The sequence below is a fragment of the Alosa sapidissima genome, chromosome 3 (genome assembly GCF_018492685.1).
Source record: "Alosa sapidissima isolate fAloSap1 chromosome 3, fAloSap1.pri, whole genome shotgun sequence".
Lineage (NCBI taxonomy): Eukaryota > Metazoa > Chordata > Actinopteri > Clupeiformes > Clupeidae > Alosa > Alosa sapidissima.
This window is the reverse complement of record NC_055959.1, coordinates 11,219,993-11,240,135: the sequence shown is the minus strand read 5'-3', so window position 1 is coordinate 11,240,135 and position 20,143 is coordinate 11,219,993. Positions and strand designations below refer to the sequence as shown.

At 43.0% G+C, this 20,143-nt stretch overlaps 2 protein-coding genes across 8 annotated transcripts in view; both read right to left on the bottom strand.

Moving 5' to 3' along the window:
* LOC121705541 (F-actin-uncapping protein LRRC16A-like) overlaps nt 1–9,433 on the bottom strand; it is a 66,294-nt gene extending 56,861 nt beyond the window's left edge. For all 6 annotated transcript variants that reach the window (XM_042086568.1, XM_042086574.1, XM_042086571.1 and 3 more), the window contains exons 1-2: nt 8,920–9,433; nt 6,078–6,175 (exon numbers count right to left, since the gene is read on the bottom strand). In XM_042086568.1, coding sequence (XP_041942502.1) covers nt 6,078–6,175; nt 8,920–8,959 — 138 coding nt within the window. In that variant the 5' untranslated portion in view covers nt 8,960–9,433. The remainder of the gene's footprint in view (nt 1–6,077; nt 6,176–8,919) is intronic.
* Nucleotides 9,434–15,939: 6,506 nt separating this feature from the next.
* Nucleotides 15,940–18,278, bottom strand: LOC121705245 (tumor necrosis factor receptor superfamily member 11B-like). 2 transcript variants are annotated; one of them, XM_042086122.1, is made up of 4 exons: nt 18,230–18,278; nt 17,405–17,792; nt 17,049–17,231; nt 15,940–16,420 (listed from the first exon to the last, which is right to left on the bottom strand). In XM_042086122.1, exons 1-4 carry the CDS (start codon nt 18,230–18,232, stop codon nt 16,032–16,034), a joined length of 963 nt encoding a protein of 320 aa, XP_041942056.1. In that variant the 5' UTR covers nt 18,233–18,278; the 3' UTR covers nt 15,940–16,031. The 2 variants fall into 2 exon arrangements, with proteins under 2 accessions (XP_041942056.1, XP_041942055.1); XM_042086121.1 differs by lacking the exon at nt 18,230–18,278 and adding an exon at nt 17,956–18,009.
* Nucleotides 18,279–20,143: the final 1,865 nt, after the last annotated feature.

Genomic DNA, 20,143 nt, shown 5'->3' with positions numbered 1-20,143 from the left:
CTCTTACTACAGCTGTAACTGCAGAAGAACAATAAATATTTCATGAAAAAAATGACATTTTGCTGCTAGTGAATTCCAGTGTATCCACGTCTTGAACAGTCAAGAGAAGTAAATACTTGGGAAATAGGGATGTACAGACTAGAAAGAGGGAGATGTGAGCTGCCTGATCAAAAAATCCTTTACTAGTGCACTCCCTGGAGTCATAGATGAAAGGAGAGAAACATGAGGTGTGTTTCCATGGTAAGAGCAGCAGCCAAGCCCTTATGAAATGTGTAGACAAATAAACGAGAATTCCTTTTCTAAGCAATTAGCAAATGAGATTTCCTTTTGAGATTTCCTTTTTAAAATAATTTACTAAAGCATGTGATGAGCCAAGGATTAGATCAATAATAAACTTGAGAAGTTAACCTGTCTTTGTGTCATAATCACTGAGGTTCACAGTATGTTCCTTATTGGTTTAATGTCTTGTCTTTACTTTTTAACCGGTGTGATGAATCAGTACAAATCACAGACCTCCTTCATGTCAATGAGCTTACTGCATCCACCAACACACATTTAACTAGAAGGGCACTCGGAGAGCTCAGAACTCTAACGAGGCTGAGCACTGTGCCTTGCATCATCGGTGAAAGTGAAACTGAATTACTCTAGGCGCCCCATGAGTCATATCTGCACCAAAATGCTAATGGGTCTTTCCTTGGCCCATGCCCCACCTTTCCAAGTTTCATTACAAAAACAAGCCAGTAGCTTTTGTATAATTCCGCTGAGACGGATAGACAAACAAACCAAACCAAAATGATTATGTCCTTCCCAGAGGTAAATATCACACGGATATGTCTGAATATTTGGGACCTTACTACTGGTGTTGCTGCATCCAGCAATTTACAACAGTGATCAAATCCATGTACGGTTCTCTTCAGGCACAACACTTGTGGCATAACTGGAAGGATCAAATTCAAACAGTGAATTCAAATTCAAAGTGAGATCACACTAGAGATCTTGAGTGTGGAGTGAATCTAGAGAAGGAAGCTACCTCTTTGGAAGCCGAAATCCAAATGAATGCATATGTGCATGTGTGTTTGCTGTAGACACTGCTCCACCCCCCCAGGGGAGCTTATTAGAGGTGAATGGGTATGAGGCTGAGCTCTGCGTGGGGAGGGAAACCCAGCCTAGACCTGAACCACACCCACACCAACGGCCAGCTCATAGGAACAGTTGGTCCAGCCCCGTCTCTGTTCAAGCCTAACCTCCTGTTGCTAAAGTAACATGTCTAAATCAGAGATCATTACAAGCTATCTGCAAGTGCTAATTGTAAGAGGATTTGAATTTTAATTGGATACAACGCTATAATTTGACTAAGCAAACAAACCATCTCCCCAGGGGTAACTGATTGAAATAACGATTAGGTTCAGCATAATGTCTCATAAATCTGTTGGTTTATGCAAATTACAGTAACTGCTATGGCTAGTCCACCCACAATAACGGAGGTGACAGCCATGCACATGTGATTAAATAATGAGTGGTGAGAAAGTGAAACTTCACTTACTTTAGACTTCTCACTTACACTGAAAATTGATATTATCAATTGTTCTGATCCTTGGAACACTCTGAGTATTGCCATTCTGCAGTTAAGAATCATTGCTGCTGTTGCAGGAGAGAACACAGGCCTTCATAACATTTAAACAGACATTTATTAGTAACCAATCTGCTTGTGACATTGCCATACTGTCTGAACTGTAATGTCTTTTCAGCACTTATTCATGTGACAAATGACAGATTGCCACCAGTGATACTTCCTTTAAGCATGACCACTAACTCCATGTCAGTGGCTCAGCCAGCAACCCAGTGTCCCTCTACACACATCCTCTCTGCCTGATATAAAAACCGGACAGTCTTATCACACCAACCAGCAACGGCCTCCACTTCTCTAGGCGTATGTTTGGCATTGGGACACCCTCACAATGACCCTGTGACACACATGATGCAGGGCAGCTGAAGAGACTGGCAGGCTATCACAGCACACACGGACAGGTGAGGGGTCCTGGGATGTGCGGGTAGGTGATCCTAAGCACAAGACCGCTGGTTGGCCCTGTCTGCATGCCTCTGGAATCTATGCCATCAAGTCAAGACAGGCCGAGGTCGGAAGCGGAGAGCCCAACACACAAGAGACCCCCCCTCCCCACCCCCTGTCACACACTGACATATACACAAACATAACACCCCTGCAGGCATGGACATATAATGAGCCAGTGGACTACAGAGTAGAGAAAAATACATTGAACAAGAAAAGCCCAATCTATGTTTTGTCCTCTGTCAAGGAAGCACCACTGGGTGGGTCTTTGTCGAAAGCGCAGCAAACATCTGATGCTATGTTTTTCCACAGAATTTCAACAATGTGTAACAACACTGTTAATGTTAAAAATGCAGGCTAATATCAGGATTGAGTTGCATAAATCTCTCATTTATTCTCCATTCCAAGTTCAATCTCCATTCCATTTCACTTTTATTGAATAATGTGCCAGCTCTTATGATGTATTATAAAAGCCATTTGTCCTGGGTTGGGTTGCCTTGATAAATTGGACAACCAGACAGGCTAAGCTTGTACAGAATAATCACTGGCTGGCCATTAATCACAACCAGCACCCCTATTAGTGTACAAAAACACAAACAAATACAACTCTAAGTGAAAAGAAGGGGATCTGAGGCGAGATGCATCCCTTCCTCCGTCTTTGCGGCTCAGTCTTTCTTTCCAGGTCTGATTCACTCTCTCCATGTGTCTGTTTCGTGGAACCTGCAGCGGTACAGACAGCAGGGGCTGACTGTTAATGAAAGGCAGCGCAGGGCTTTCCTCTGGCAGACACCCCCCCACACACCAGCCGCCATAATCCGGCGTCTCCCCGCGTCTCCTCCCAGGCCTGGTCCCAGGGGATGCCTTGCTGATGGAGTGGAGTTATTAAAACATCTGTTTCCCTGATATCTGCGTCCGAAAGGGCTTTAGGCAACCAACAAGAACACATTTCATCTTTCCATGTCCTACTGAAGACATCCATGCTTGCCTCGGCTTAGGGGTTTGTTTGAGTTTTATTGTAGGTGCTTAGAGAAGCTTGCTCTGTCAGAGAGTGATTAGTGGTTATTAAGGCATTGCCTTCCGAATACGCCAGACACTAAGTAAGAAGAGACAGACTATTTTATTTAACACATGCTGTCGAGCAGTGCAGGAACTATGGGTTCAATCATCTGTAGAACACAATATCAATAATATAACAAGTATAAGTATATATAATCCTTACTTTTTCTAAATATTGCTTCAAATAAATTTAACTTTCTGTTAGTAACTGCTCAATGTGTGCAGCTCAACCTATTCTAGGATGGGAAAGAAACAATGCAATGTGGTTTCATTACAAATAGCAGCACCCTATGATCAACCTGTCCTGGAATGAAAATTAGCACACTGGGGTGCCTTCAAAACAAGAAAAATGACAGCTGTCACTTCAGCTTTCTTTAAGTAGTAGGCCCAATGTCTTAAAAGACAGCTCATGACAATAGCTCATACTGTGTCTTCCCACAAACCCCAGCTCCTTACACAAGCCCAGTATAGACATATAAATTCATATCAACTAAAATATGTTACTAATGCTAGCATTTAATCTTAACTTCAATTGCCGTGGAATTTAATAGAGAATCTACAGTTGTGGTGGCTATTAGAATGAAAAACCTGCTGGCTAGAGTATCCCACCCATAGCATTTTAATAATACAAAAAGCAAGTGCAGAGGGCACACCTCCAAGACAAGAAGGCTTGGCCAGCTTTAATGCTAGCCCATCCATTAGCCCCATTTTGTTCTTCGGAAACAGTGGACAGCAGTCTCAAGCCAATCAATTGTTTAAATTAGCTAATTAAATGCAGGCTACATGCAGAGTTGGCCCATATGGAAGATCATCTGGATCAGGGATTGCTGCGACCTGAATTCGAGGCTATGGCCTGTCAATGTGCCACTGAAGAAAGAGAATACAAACAGGAGTCTCCAGAGAGACCATTTCATTTTATAGCTAAAACTGATGCAGCAGGATAGTGACATGAGATGGGAACCAAGAGGAGGATTCAAATATGGGGGTTCCAGTGGGGGATCCAGATCTCAGATGTTTCCTTGCTCTTTTTTATCACTTCCTCCCAAATGATTCTCTCCACCTCTGAAACAACAAACACTCGGTTGCCATTTGTTTGTTCGGCCTTTCAAGCCGAGGACCCCGGCGAGCATAGTACTCCTATGGTCAGAGAGTCCCACTCATGGAATTCTGTGTCAACTCCAGGGAAATTCCAAGGATAATTTTGCCACTTTTCTTTTTTTGTGCTGTCTGAGAGTCCCTCCTACACACAGCAGGGTTTGTTCTGCTTCAGTGACACAAGCCCCAGCATGTAAAAGCACTCCAGTCTCCGAGTGGGAGGCCTGACCATATACAATCAATCAGAAGTGTGGAAAACTCAGCCCTGGTCCACTTAAAAGGAGTCCGTTCAGCTGCTACTACAGATATTTCAAGGGGCTCAAGTCAACACCATCTGTTGATGTGTTCTTCGACCCAATACAGTAAAATTATTATAAATCTGTTAGCTGTAAGCTCTGGCTACTCTCTGTTTATGAGCAGCATTATGACATCATGAGGGAGTGAGAGGAAGCTCCTCACCCACTGACCTCTTTAGCACTCCTGTCGTAGCACAGGCCTGTCAATCACATGACATACACACATACACACACACACACACAGGTCAGTTCTGTCCTTATTATTATCACTGGGGTTCCATCACTGTTACGGGGCTCACTAGTGTGCTGATATGAAGTAACAGAAGAATGGCATTCAGTGACAGCGAGGTCAAGCAGGTTTTTAATTACATTTAGCCAACTCAGCTGCCTGAACGGGAGACTTCTTACAAACGCAGAGCAAGCAGGATCGGAGCAGCACTGGCTCAGAAAGTGCTCCGGTGAGAGATTTTGAGTATCCTTGATTCCTTCCAAAGCCCAGCATTGTGAGTGAATAAGCAACACAACACCCCCCCACACACTTCCCACACACCCCACACACCTTACCTATTCCCAGCAGCAATCAAATGCAATGTTGACTCTGCAGGGCCTGCTGAGGATTCCTCTGATAGTGTGGACTGGGTGTGACTATGCTACAAAAGAACAGGAAATTACACACCAGCTGCTGTCCTCTCATGTAAAATATGTGGGAATAAATATTGGCTTGAGATTGTGGCAATCATTTGTTGTGAATGTCAATTTCGCTCTGACCATTTCTTTGATATGCGTGTGCTTTGTTCCCATAAATAAATACAGACTACGCAAACACTTTATAGACATGTTGGCTTGATTAAATGTAATAATCCAGACAGTAGAACAACTATTAGCAATTACTGCTTAGCACATCTAAAAGCACTTAAAGTGATGATAACATCTGGATGGGGTGCAGTTATTCCACTGTCATCCCTAACAATGGCTATATCAATGGTCATCATGAACACATGATTAAGTGACACTTGTAATCAAGCTGAAGCCTGAGTGACTACACAAGGAATAGCTGGTCTGAATTTGCCTTTGCTTGCTGTCGTCTTTGCACTACCTTTATTCATAGACAAGCACAGGAATCATCAAGAAAGGCCTAACCATCTCAGACCACTCAGATAAAAACAATGCTACAGGCATGAAGTGTGAGGATGCTCTTGCTGGGTAAGCACGTTAACTGTGCCATCAGTCAGATTTCCAGACCATTACAAGCCTCTGTGACCCCAACAACAGTCTACAGCACAAACAGGCTCATGGGGGAAGAGTGATTCAACGGCCATCACTTCCACCACCATCACTTTTGCCTTCATGTGAGCCTACAGGGGGTTGGGGGTGGGGGGGGGGGCAGAAATGATGGATGAAAGCGAGATGAAAACTACCCGTGGAGAAAGATGAGGAACAAAGAGATCACCAGGCATAAGCACAGAGTCACAGGGAGACGGTGCGGTGCGGTGCGGTGCGCTGCGCTGCGCGGCGCAACTGACTCTGAGCAAAAGGAGAGAGGAAGGAGACAAGTGACTTACCAGGACTCTGTTCTCCACCTTGTCCCCTTTGATCTCCAGTTTAACCCTCTTCTTCACGGACAGTTTGATCTTCCTCCCCACCGCATCCTTTATGCTCTCTGAGGACGGGAGAGGAGTAGAAAGAGAGTGAATCAACTTGAAATGAGCAATTGCTCTGCAGCTGCGTCCACAGACGGTCTTTCTCTCTCCTTCCATCTCTGGGTATGCAACTCAGCTGCAGACATCAGGCATTCAAAATACATTGTATACCCCTATAAGACACTTAAATGCACACGCACACAAGTACATGTTGACAAACACTGAAATACAGGCACAGACACTATACACACACAAAGAGAGAGAGAGGGAGGGAGAGAGAGATACTGGCATTTCATGTAGGGAATGCATCCCTGGTGCAAATATTCACTGCACTAATAGCTGATCCTGTTGAAAATGTCCCTGAAGTGACACTCTCATCAGATGTTCAGTTACACTAAAAATGAGTTTGATCATTTACCATATGCTGTTCATTCTAGTGTGTTAATTAATAATGGCAATACTGACAAACATTAATTAATTTCCTCATTTCAGCCAGTCCTTGTGGATCAGTTTTTAAAGCCAGCTTTCTGTCATTTGAGAGTTTGCCTCTCCAAGAGGAGCATTAGCATTCAGCTCATGGCTAGAAGATTGGTGCCACCACCCCGTCATATTAGCCCCCGGTTCCACCCCTCACATTGATTTCACACCCCTTTCTTGAAGTTCTGTCTGGAAGTATAGGACTGGCTTCACCCCAAAGTGGGTCATGTCACTCATAAAGCAACAAAGGCTTCCTGGGCCACATGAGGCCCACATGCAAAGGTCCTCTGCTGCCCCCCCCCCCCTCCCCCAAGCAGGCGTTTGACCACTAAGACACCCTATGAAAACAGCTGACTTTTCAGCTGTAAATGGCATCTCTCATCTGCGTATGAGAAGGCTCCATGTCAGCAGACAAAGACAAAGTTGTTCATGCTGCTTAGCTCGTTCATGCTACTCTCTCTCTCTCACACACACACACACACACACACACAGCCCAGGTGTGCTGTCCTGCATGCATCCTCTAAGCTGTCTCCAAACAAAGCTCCTCTGCTCTGCTGCAAGTGGGCAGACCTCTGTGGCCGGCCAGACAAACAAAGCATCCACTTTCTCTTCCCCATCCTACAGCGGAGCCGTGCTCTGGCGCTCTGGTGCTAATTGCGCTTTGTCAGAACTCCAGCGCTTGCATTGCAAATGAGACCCTCTGTCAACCTCTCCGCTGCACCTGTGTGGAGAGAGACTCTGCCACAAGGCGGTTGGCGAGGCAGCCAGGAGTGTCTCTGGGGTTTTTAGTGTGCCTGATGCATGAGGTGCATCCCACTGCCAGGAGTGTCACAGTATTAATCATCACAATGGCTGAATGAGCCGCAAGGTCCCTCAGACATAGAGAATCTGTGGATGGATACATACAGTGGACTATCCTAGAGTATATGGAGGCCATGAGTGTCACAGTATTAATCACCACGATGGCTGAATGAGGTGCAAGGTCCCAAGGGTCTGCAGATACACACAGTGGACTATCCCAGAGTCTGTTGAGTGAGGTAAAACCTCTTCCCTGTCCTACTCAACATAGACGAGTCATGGCATGAGCAATGGTTGCAGAGGGGATTTCAGACTAGTCTTCCAACCATCACCTCTTCCTATTTCATCCCATACCCAGGAGGGATGGATTACTGCACGGGCCTACTGGGCCCAGGGGCCCAAGGTGTCAGGGGGCCCTGAAGCCCAAGCCTTTGCATGGAATCATTGCCTCAATATCAACAAATCAGGATGTAGGCTATGAATCTGATTGAATTTAGTATTGGCCATGCCCAAAATCCACCAGAATACAGGAAATCACATCAAACAAATCCCCCCTCCTTCCCACATATACGACAATTAGTGGGGGGCCTTTATACATCTGGGCCCAGGGGCCCGAAAGTTCATAATCCGCCCATGCCCATACCTACAGTAAAAGCATTTCTGAACACTGGACAGGTCAAAATGTGGCCAATTTTCAGAGGTTGAGAGCAATTCAGAGGTTCATCAATCTAATGGGATTCACAAGCCTACAATGTGATAAAGGTCTAGACAGCTGCGTTTTGATGCGCGTATGAATCTAATACATAGATGGATTCACTGAGACACGAAATGACAGACTTTAAAATTAACTTTCAAATCAAATCATTAATATAAGGTTTCGATGGACCTACTAAAACTAAGTGTAATTAAGCATTTTCCTCAACATAGCACAAGAAAGGAAAAAGAAAATTCAGTTACACTATGTTGAACTGTACTGCTATGACTTACGCACCGCTAATGTGTATTGTTCTCAAGCCGTCCGTGGCTTCCTATCAGCATTTTTAACGCTGTAAGAGTATGAACTGCTGTCAAACCCGTCCCATGGCGCTACACGACCTAAGTCTCAATAACACAATGGGGGGAATTAGTAGGCTATAGGATAACGTTAATGTGATGAAACGGACTGTAAACACTAGCGATAGCATGCCATATAGACACGATATTTGTAGTTTTCGAGATAGACTATACTCCCTACTTTACAGAGAGACGAATGCTTAATATGCAACAAAGACAGTTTCAGATAGATCAGTCAGCAGACATTTGTAAGCTGCCCATAGCGCGCACGCATTGAGCAAATCTGGCAATAACTGAAGATTCATTTTTCAAGATATACGGAAACTTCTTGAAAATGACTACAGCAATTTCACAACAGTTTAAGTAGAAATAGTAGCCTAGGATTATTCAACCATGTCCGGAGACGTGCTACAAAAATGTTTATACGAACGCTTACCAAGCAGTTCTTTGGGAACATCTGATATTTCCTCAGTCATCCTGGACTTCGTTGTCGGTAATTATATCCACATGAAGATTATCCTGACTTGACTGAAAGACAATGCGCTCTGGAGATGAACAAACATATAACGGAGTAGAATGTGGAGGTAGGCTATTCCCCTAGTGTTCGTTCAATCGGTATCAGGTGCCGCTTCGGACACTTTACATGTCTCCCTCCCCCTGCGATGTCGGTATTATATATCCACGTTTGTCGCGTAGCATGTCCTTCTTTCAGTCGGCTTATGATGAATTCGACGAGGAAAATCATGTATTGAGTGATAACCGGAGACCGAGAGAAGGAATCCCCCGATTAAGCTTCGGTAGTATTGTAGGCTCACCTCGCGAGAATGAACCGCCCGGAAGACTCACACACCCTCCTCATTCAAACCCTCGCCTCACCGAGCCAGTGATAACGCGAGCCCTCCAAAGGACATCCGCCGCAGCGCATATCAGGAGACAAGGCGACCCTGAGTCACTGAATCTCCAACACTGAATGGCAATGGGAATGTTCAGACAGTGACATCTGCTGGCTTTCGTCTGAAATCACACAGCTGAGTTAATTAGGCCTACTGCCCTGACGAAATCTATCAGTATTGGTTCTTATTAGGCCTACGTGCTGCATTCTGTCATTGTAGTTCTGTATTCCACAAATATCCTATACTTGAAAGGGGAATGCAAAACCGTTTTTAGGGTTGCGTAGGAGAATAAAGTGTCTCATTCTTCTTGGTAACATTTTTCATCAAACATAGCTTCATGGCATGGTGTCTTTCACTGTATGTCACAGATTCTCTGAAGGATTAGGCAATGATTGGGATGGTGTAGGCTTGTGGCATTACCTGTGTTAGATGTAGGCCTACACTGTGCTGTTTTGAGGAATGGTCACCTTCGGAACATTTGGCTTTATTGATAGGATTTAATGTTGATCTGCTAAAATCAGGGGAGCCGCAGGGGGGTGCTCTAAGGGCCCAGCACTGACAGAGAGTAGGCTATTATTAATATAATTAATACTATAATTATTTTCTGTCATAGGCCCACATTTTCTATTTATATTCTATTATATTGTGGTAATGTGGTGGCAACATGGGGCGTAAGCTAACTGGCTCATTTGTTTTGTGTTTGTGACGGACTGTGCCTAGGTTGATGGTGGTTGGCTAGGGTTTTTATGGTTATGGTTCAGTCCACATCAACGGGACGGACCAACCTAGCCAACCTAGACCATACCTAGGCTGGTTAAGAGTATGTTGGGTATTGGATATTTCAATGTGGTAATATGGTGGCAGCATGGAGGGGAGTGTCTCTAGGACGCTGGTTTCACTGTTAAGCCTTCATGAGGTGTCATGGGCCTAACTTAACGAAACATCGGTGAATGAGGATGCCCACTTGATAACCCCAATGACATGCCCCATACTATATACTGCTGTTGGATGGGCCATTTGTCTTGTGTTTGTAATCATTGGTTGGCAGATTTGTGGTTAGCGTGCTTTTTTTAAAGTTAATTTGAGTAGGGGCTTCTGAATGTGTTTTTACCTTGGGGATTATAACATATAATCCTGTGTTTTAATGTAAAGTTCTAGCAGCACCCCTGGCTGAAACAATGCCTTTTTGCAACACTCCAAGAGCAGAGTTTTAAGGATACACTACAGTAGCTCTCCAGATTGCAGATTGACACCTGCACCCACATTTCAACCACTGAGCTTATATTTTTCAGGGTGCCCTCTGTAAATATCTTCCACAGATGCTTGGACTGCAGGACAGACCTTTTCTGTAGTGTGGTGCTACTTTCTCCTAATGGAACCAGCTGCTCTCCACCTGTCATCGAAACATTTTGATATTTTCTGGGCGAAGTATTGGAATTATTGTCTCTTTAGTCTTCATTTCCTCTGCTATTCACAATCCTGGCTGAATTTGTTGGCACCCTTACGAATATTGAAAGAATGTTTCATCTTGTCTCTAAAAGTGATGAAATTCAAAGCCATTTTCTTGTATAACTGCATGCCTTTGGTATGCAATAGAGAGTAAATCAAAGGAAGTTTGAAAAGAGATCATTAGTAAATTATTTTAAGTATATATTCTAAAATGGCCCGTACGGATTTGTTGGTAACCCTAAGAATATGATACATTATTGGATTAAAGTGATGTTATTCATTCATCTCATCTAAATGGAGAAAAGTAGTTACTCTTCAGTTTGGTACCATTGTGATCAGAAAGGAAATTATAGACAAGCATAATGAAGTCTATCTCCAAGCAGCTTGACATTCCTGTGACTAGTTGCAAAGAGGAAAAGAGCGATGAGCCAAAGAAAACATCCAAGAAAAACTCCAAGGTCAGGGTGTCTGATCACACCATCGGTCACTTTTTGGACAACACTGAGCTCCTTGGAGGACTCAATTGTTGAAAGGAAAACCAAAAAAATAGCCAGACAGGAATTGGCTAAAATGCATATTGTCAAATCCTTCTGGAGAGATGTCCTTTGGACGGATGAGACAGAGATGTTTTGGCAAGTCACATCAGTTCTGTGTTCACAGATGAAAAAATGGAATCTGTGCCTTTAATCTGTGCAGGGCACAATGAAATCTCAAGACTAGAAGGCATCCTGGAACGAAACATGCAGCCCAATGTCAGAGAGTGCAGTGCCAGTCGCAGGTAATGGACTCGCGCCAACAGGATAATGACCCAAAGATAGAGCATCCAAGAATGATCAAGTAAGCAACGGCGGACTATTCTGAAAATGGGCTTCTTAAGTCCAGACCGAAAACTCTTTAAACATCTCAGGAAAGGACTAAATCATGCAATCAGCAGATGGACTTGAGACATCTGGAGCAGTTTGCACAGAAAGAGTGGTCAAAACTATCTGTTGACAGATGTCTGATTCAAAGCTACAGAAAGCATTTTTTAAGTGATTGCCTCTAAAGTTTGTTCAACCTTGCGCAACATTTGTGTGTCAAAGTATTTAAAAGAAAAATTGAGTTCTTTTCTTTTGTTTGCAGAAGGGTACCAACAATTTTAGCTGCATCTGTATGTACTTCTATATAGGTATATATATTTATCAAAACACCTACATATATCTTTAACCAACACCCAACATCAACACTCTGTAATGATATGCTTTTAGTTGTAGTAGGGCATTAAAAAATACTACATCTTGCACTGTTAAAGCCTACATTGTCATTACTGACGGCAAATCCTACCCACTAGATGGCAGTACATATTTATGTTGCATTTACTTTGGAACGAGAAGTAGACGAAACCATTTGAGCTCAGCAGCAGCTCAGACAAATTGTGGTACTGAGGAGAAACTCTCAGAGGAGCAATTTGTTTATTCCTACTGTATGTTTTACGATTCTATATTTTAAAACACATGGTATTCAACTTTAACTGATATTACATGTCATTTAAAAATATAGCCTTTTGTGAATTTACTACAAAAACACAGTGATAAATCATTACATAACGGGAAATGCATACAAAATGGATGATATTCTTTCACTGAAATGCAGGAGGAAAAGTTATTATGTTCAGGAAGATATTATGGATAATGGACAAGTCCATATTATTTACTGGTGGTCAGCAATGTTCTAAATGACTGACTGACATTTGATATTTGTATTGAGATCAAGTGGAGAGATTTTAGTGATTGTATGAATGACACTTTGTATTTTTTCTCTGGCATATGGACAGGTCAACCTCACACCCATGTTTGGGTCTCTGTCCGTCACCCTCTGACTCAACAGGTGCCCTCTTGAGAGGGGAAGAGTTCTACCTGACGTTGGGAGAGACCTCTTTTTCCACACTCTGCTTATTTATGAATAAGAGAATAGTGAGGATTAATTTTGTTTGAGTTCAATTACATTTTCCGAGACGGAAAGCTGGAAAATGTTACTTTTTCGATGTGTGACATGTGCTTTGTCCCAGTGCTGCTGCATGTCTGTGTGAAAATTGGCTAGACATCTGAGGCTCTTTCACTGAACTGGAAAATTTTCAAAACTTCAGCCTTAGTGACAACCAGAGCCGATGCCACAGTCTTATGAATCGGTTTCACTCTTTGATCAAGAGAGTGACAACACACCAAATCTGACCTGTGTCCTTTTTTTGGACCTCACATGATACCTCAATTTAGTTTTGGAAAGTCCTGTGAATAAAAATAAAACTGTTGGCACTTCCCCTCCTCAACATCCAATCACTCCAAGGACTCACCAACACACAAACACTTAGGAACAGTGTATTTCCAATTTTCGGGGAAATGTGATGGAAACAGACAGCCTCGTGAGCGAACATCGAGTCGGTAGTTTTACGAGACTAAATAGTAAAATATAATGCGACTTAGAGAGCAAGAGAGAGAGAGAGAGAGAGAGTTGAAAGCCTTTCCAAAGCCCTATTTTATATATGACCTGAACCTTGCTGTTCTTGTAATTTCTTCAAGCTGTCCCTGTCGCTTCCAGTCAAAACATTAAGGCCTTTCTTTATTTTATGTCTGTGGCCTGCCCACTCTCTGTCTTTCCATAATGCATTCTGCACTTGTCTGGCATGGCGTCAGGTGAATTGGTGGGTTGAACAGTCTGTCCTGGATTTGCTCTCAAGCATCTGGTAGACATCTATGGCAGTAGAGTGACCAGGGACCTACTCCCATTGGACTCTCAGGCTCTGCGCAAACAAATGGTCCCACTGCTTCTCTAGCATTTTAGTCTTTAGCATTGTCAGTATACTTGCTGATATTATCAATATGATATCAATACACTGAGGATACAAGAGAAGATGTGTTTATTGTATTATGAATCATGCCTTGGATGTGAGTATGCGTGTCACTAACTTATGTAGCTCAGCTTTGCAACCACCTTCATCCACTATCAATCAAACATGGGATCCACACAAACCTTCCTGCGGTGGCTCGGTCCTGTTCTGTGGATCATCATAAAAGGGATGGGGAGGTGCTTTTTAAGCCGCTCGGGTAGTGTATGACACTGTGAGCTGCCTGTATCCAAGTTCAAAGGACACCAGGAATAGCTTCAAGAGAGGACACTCCTTCTATGTGACTCAGTGAGTGCATACAGTGAGTCATTTGATCGTTTGTTTGTGTCCCTGCAAGTTATTCTGTGAGCAGATGCTAAAAGTGACTTTCCCCCTTACTGACTCACCGTATACAGTGCATACGTCTCTCAGCACGTGAGCGTGGCACCTCATAAGCGGAGCCGAGGAAGTCTCCGATCAAGGCACACAAGCTTGAGTTTGTGCGTGCCTCAGGAGGTCATCCAGCGTGCATTTATTTCAGGCTTACCGTGTCTTTGGGAAATTCTACTTCACTGTTTGCTTCAAGTGGAATTTCCAAAAAGCAAAGAAATAAACATTGGCCTCCTTAAAAACACATACTCAAAGAGTGTGAAATTCCATTCAAAGTCAAGAATACACTGAAAATATACAGCATTTGCTGCAACACCTTTGATTATTTTGAATGGATTTGGCTAACTACTAGATGTTTTAGACCCACGACAAGATTTTAATACTATTTTAATACTATAATAGTGTTAAGTGTTAGTTTGGCCTTTCCAGTGCTTCCACTGTCTTCCTCTGACGCCTTTCAGCAGTGTTGTTTGAGCAGTGTTAATAGGGGTCACTATCTGAAGCACGTCTGTGTGGATAACTTGCATTAAGCCTTAAGGTCAGGTTCTGCTTTTGTGTTGGTTTGGTTTTTCTTGGGTTCCCTTTTCTCCCAGTGTGTCCCGAGCATGAAGCTGCATACATACTGTAACATCAGGGCTTCGTGCCTCAAAACATACAGTGTACCTCAAAGCATACAGTGTACCTCAAAACATACCTCAAAACATACCTCTCATGCAAATTCTCAGTCTATCAGTCTACACATAATCTTACTGAACACATAACTGACATGCTATTCCGCCCACCTCTATACAAATTCATATACCAACTCACACACATGCACAAAGCCACATGCAAATAAACATGCAGAGAGACAGTACCCCATTTAAAGATGTGTGGACTAACACCAGTCATACTCTCTCTATTGACCGTTTGAAGATAGTTGGGGCAGCCATGGCCTACTGGTTAGCGCTTCAGACTTGTAACCGGAGGGTTGCCGGTTTGAACCCCGACCAGTAGGAGTGGCTGAAGTTCCCTTGAGCAAGGCACCTAACCCCTCACTGCTCCCCAAGCGCTGCTGTTGTAGCAGGCAGCTCACTGCGCTGGGATTAGTGTGTGCTGAGTGTGTTTCACTAATTCAGGGATTGGGATAAATGCAGAGACCAAATTTCCCTCACGGGATCAAAAGAGTATATATACTTATACTTAGTTCCATTATCATTTGTTCCCGCAAGGCTTTCGTTTTAACATTCCATATGTTATCTTAATGAAGCGTAAGTAGATTGGGAACAAAATACAACGTTCAAGCATTGTTTTTGTTTTTCTTGTTGAAAAGGTCTATAGGAAACTAACAGCAGTGAGAACACACTAATGGCCCACAGCAGCCATCCCATGGTTCCCATCATCAGGAAGGCATTGGCTCCTCCATAGGAAACCCACACATAACTGGGCACTCATAAACATTTCAGTTGGGTTTAGTCATAACCCTAGTCACTGGGGGAAGCCTGGGTGGTACTGCTTGTTCAGTGGTAGGTGTGATCTTCATGGTTCACTTCTGCCTAATTGTGGATTTGTGCATCTCTGCAGGAGAGCCATATGGAACCAGTGGAAGTGCGGTTTGATTAATGACTGTGAAGCTAATCACGTAGACTGGGAGGGCATTGTTGTGTTTCTTATTTATTTTGTCTCGTCTCCCGCTCCTTGCCTGATCTCCAATTCTAACCAGATACAACCACAAGGAATGTGCTTTATGAGCAAGACGAGACTGTTACACTGGATTACCTCTTCTTAAATGAACTTCTGGATAGAACTCAGTGAGACTCCACTCGACTCACCCATAGAAAAAGTAAAAAAGTTTATTGACATACTTATAGGAATTTTAAAGGTGTTGTTGTAAAAAACACATTTATTTATGAAAGTTGAAAGTACTGTATGTGCAATACAAAATGCTACATTTTTGTTCTCCTCTTATGATAAATGTTAATAAATGTCATTTTTCCTTTGGTCTTTCATGTGTGTGCCTTGATGCTGGTTCTGTGTGGCGATTTTGTTCTCAAGCTCACAGTGCTTCATCTGCTCGTCTATCTCACTGATCTTCCTCTCCAGCTCGCGGCCCACGTTGTACATCTCTCCTCTCAGGGTGTTGACCAGCTGCCTGAGTCTGGGCTCCGGCTGCTCCTTGGCCCACTTGTCGATGGCCGCCAGCAGACCAGAGCGCTTCGAGGACGGGGACCGTTCTTCGCCTGCAGGCTGCTTGGTCTCCACTCTCAGGCCCATGTGGACCCTGGCCAACTTCCTCATCTTCCCAAGCCGTAGCTTCTCATGGCTGAAGAAGGCCGAGAGGATTCGCCTGAGTGGAGCCAGTGGGCCTGTCACACAGTCACACACAGCCATTTCACCATCAGTGCATTGGTCAGGCTGTGCAGCCATATATATATATATATATATAACACAACAACAGAAAATTACAATAACTGTATAGTATATAAGATGGAGCTATAAGACACATCATCAATAATTTTTTGTTTATTTAAAGGTGCTCTAAGCGATGCCACGCATTTTTTAGGCTAAAACATTTAATGTCACTTACTGCAAACATCACCTAACCAACCGCTAGCTGTCTGTGTCCTGAATTCACTGTAAAAAAACGTGGACATCTCTGTGGACAGCCCAGGCTTCAAAAACAGCAACAAAAACAACCTGGGCAAACCTACCCCATAAAAACGTAACAAACTGTTCCAGCAAATCACAGACGAGATGCGCGTTTAGGAGAGTTTCAATTGCATGGGAGCAGCACGGGAGAGAGGGGGAGGAAGTAGCGAGCTTGCTCTCTGTTTTGTTTGAAAGTCAACAGAAGTGACGTTACCCAGCATCGCTTAGAGCACCTTTAAGTTGCATATATGGTATTGGAACAATATATTTACTGCATTTAGACATTCAGCTTTTATCATTTTTATGTTGGACATTTTATGTGTGTGACTAAAAATTTTTCTTTACCTTGGTCCCTCTGCTCTTGACATGACATGCAAATGTTGTCATGCCATTGAGAACCTTTTAAGGCTACTCTAAGCCCACGGGCTGCACAGTCGGTGTGATGGACACAGACTGCAGTGGAGGATCTCTCTGGAGAGAATGTGCCAAGCTCACAGGTGTCACACACTGTGTTCCGCATGGCGCTACCTGTTGAAGATATTCCGAGAGAAATGTTACCACCATGGCCAAAGACATGAAGACATTTGTGGATGTGTTGTTTGCAGGAGCACATATAGAGTAAAATGGTTCACTTCCCTGAAATTTGAATGAGAACACAGATCATGTGCTGCCTGGATGGTTTACATTGGACCACTGCTTACCTCTCTGTTTGACGCCCTCTCCAGGGGGACAGTCCCTGTGCTTCACACAGAAATCAGCGCGCTTGTAATAGCCCTCCTGGCACTCGCACACCCGGTCGTTGAAGGCCGTGCACTCCTGCTTCACCACCTGGTGCTCACTGCAGAACGTGGAGCAGTACAGACACTTGGGCAGGTAGTTGTGGAATTGGGTGAAGTGGTTGAGAGGGCAGGGTGCACAGATGGTCTGCCTGTTGGGGGTGCAGGGAGCCTTCATGTAGAAGCCTGCGGGACATCGGTCGCAAATCAGCATCTTCCTGCTCATAGGGTCCCTGTGCCGGAAGGTGTGTGGCTCTGAAGTGACGCTGACCAACAGGGCACAGACAACCACTGGTGCCAGTGTGTGGGGAGGCTGTGGAGGAGACATAACTAGAATATCACACTGAGAGCAAACATGTATTTTACACAAGTGGTCTGTAACTACATTTTACATTAATAAAACATGTGAAAATCCAAACAAAGATATAGGCTGTGTTCCAATTTGCACACTTCTGTACAATACCTTCTGTACTCACTTCTGTGCAATATCTAATAGGCCCTCCTTGCACTCGCATACCCGGTTGTTCAAGGCTGTGCACTCCTGCATCACTAGTGTAAGTACAGAAGTATGCAAATTGGAACACAGCCATAGTCTTAATCAGGCAAACACTTACATTCCCATCTGCTGTAGTAGGCATACATTACTGAATTTAAGTGCAGTTGCTTCTGGAACTTTTACCAAAACAATGCTTAATGCTACATTTTTGTATTACCAAATAAATGCTAAAGCATATCATCATGTCAACTCACCATTTTAAGATGTTGCTCTGACAAAAGAGAGAGGACTAGGGGTTCCACAGACTTTTATAATGACTGCAGATTACTTTTGAGGAACTGAAAAAGAGAAGCTTTATTTTATTTGGTTTTGTGGGTGTGGGTTGTGCATGTGTGTGACGGGTGTAAAATGTTCCATGGTAGCAAACACATTTACAAACATTTGTATTCTCAATACCTCTTCCCAATTTCTCCATAGATAAACAACAATATATAAAACATCAATCTGATGTCATCAGAACTTAATCATTTAGCACATGGTATTCAAACCATTACTTCAATATCGCCCATTTTTTTCATATATATATATATATATATATATATATATATATGTGTGTGTGTGTGTGTGTGTGTCTGTGTGTGTATTCTTTTATTCATAATATATGTTTTAATCATTTCTGTTTTGAGTTACAGAGATACACATGGCCCACAGTCCATAGTGGAAACTGTATTTTATTATTATTAATAATAAAATGTCATTCCAAATTGGATGTACTGGATTATTTTGAAAGGTCAAACTATCACTACATCTGCAAATGTCATCTGCCTTTTGCAGACACTCGTGAGTACAATAATGTGGATGTGTCTATATTTCCTCTGGAGAACACGATAACGGTTACTTTAAAGGTCAAAGGTATCTTTCAGGTGGATGTGTCTATGGTTTATGTCTGCACTCAGACAGTGCTTAATGCAACAGTCATTGCATTTAAGAACGGCAGATAGCAATTGCAAAGCTGTATTGATTGGTTTACATTTTTGACATCTTTGAATCTGTAGTCATACTCAAGACAGGTGTGACATAATGACTCATCTGAGCAGGAAGCACCAGTCATGGCAGAATCTGATTACAACACCCCGCCCCCCCCCACACACACACACACAGTACACTCAAAACAGTTAGCACTCCATTAAACACCATGGGCAAACATGAGACGACAGTCCTCTATCCAAACCCACTTTGCATGATAGCTATCAATGGCTAGTGTTGGCTCCATTCAGTTGAGAAATTTTCAAATTTGAGAGATGACAAAAGGGTCAGTGTGTGACAAAGATCTTTGGCTACGCTACTAGGGGGCAGGTCACATCAAACCAGTGGGAAAAGACAACAGACCAAAAAATGAGCGTTACGTCACACTTTTATCTGCTAAAGTGCCTCTGCAGAAGAGTATGAACATATCAAAAGTTTCTCTAGTGTACAAAAGTTATTTACAGAAGACTTAAAGAAGAATACAGATAGAAGCTAGTCAGATTTGATTTGCAAAAATATGTAAAAAGTAATGACATCATCAAAGGTAGCCTCTTTGATTCCTTTTTGGTTATTTAAGTGTGTCCAAAAAACAGCATAATTATTAGTCTCTATCTACCACCTTGTAGGCTCATTGTAGCCGTATTGTGCTAATTCAAACAGGAAAAAGCAGAGGTGAGAAAATTTGTGAAGCTGTGACTAAGATTTAGGAAGGCTTAGGCCTATGTTACACTGTAACTTAACATGAGATTGTAGATTGTATTGTACAGTAATTTGTTTGTACAGATTGCATGTAATATTTACACAACAAAAGACAACATCTCTAATTCTATAGCCAGCTGCTAGAAATTGCACATAAATTCCTCTTACCTCCCTTTCTCCTGCTGCTCTTAGGTGTTTCTGCCAGATGATTATTTTTGTATGTGAAGAAGGTTACATTTTTGTGAGGTCTAGCTGGCAGGCAGACCCATGGTAGCATACTTACCATGCATGCATTCTAAGGAATAGAAGAATAGGTGGAGACTAAATACTTAAGATATTAAAGAGAGGTTTGAAGGGCTAGTTGGAGCATGCTTTGTAGACAAATTTCAATATAGGACCAGGTTTTCTTCAGAAATACTATCTATCCATGTCTCACTTTCAGA

Bases quoted from the DNA above. Each gene is read 5' to 3' on its own strand.
- LOC121705245 (XM_042086121.1), bottom strand. From the start codon at position 17,994: ATGCGAGTGCAAGGAGGGCCTATTAGATATTGCACAGAA. The intron at 17,232-17,404 runs GTAAGCAGTGGT...TATCTTCAACAG, and splicing joins AGAGGGCGTCAAACAGAGAG to GTAGCGCCATGCGGAACACA. The intron at 16,421-17,048 runs GTAAAGAAAAAT...ACTGTGTGACAG, and splicing joins TCAAGAGCAGAGGGACCAAG to GCCCACTGGCTCCACTCAGG.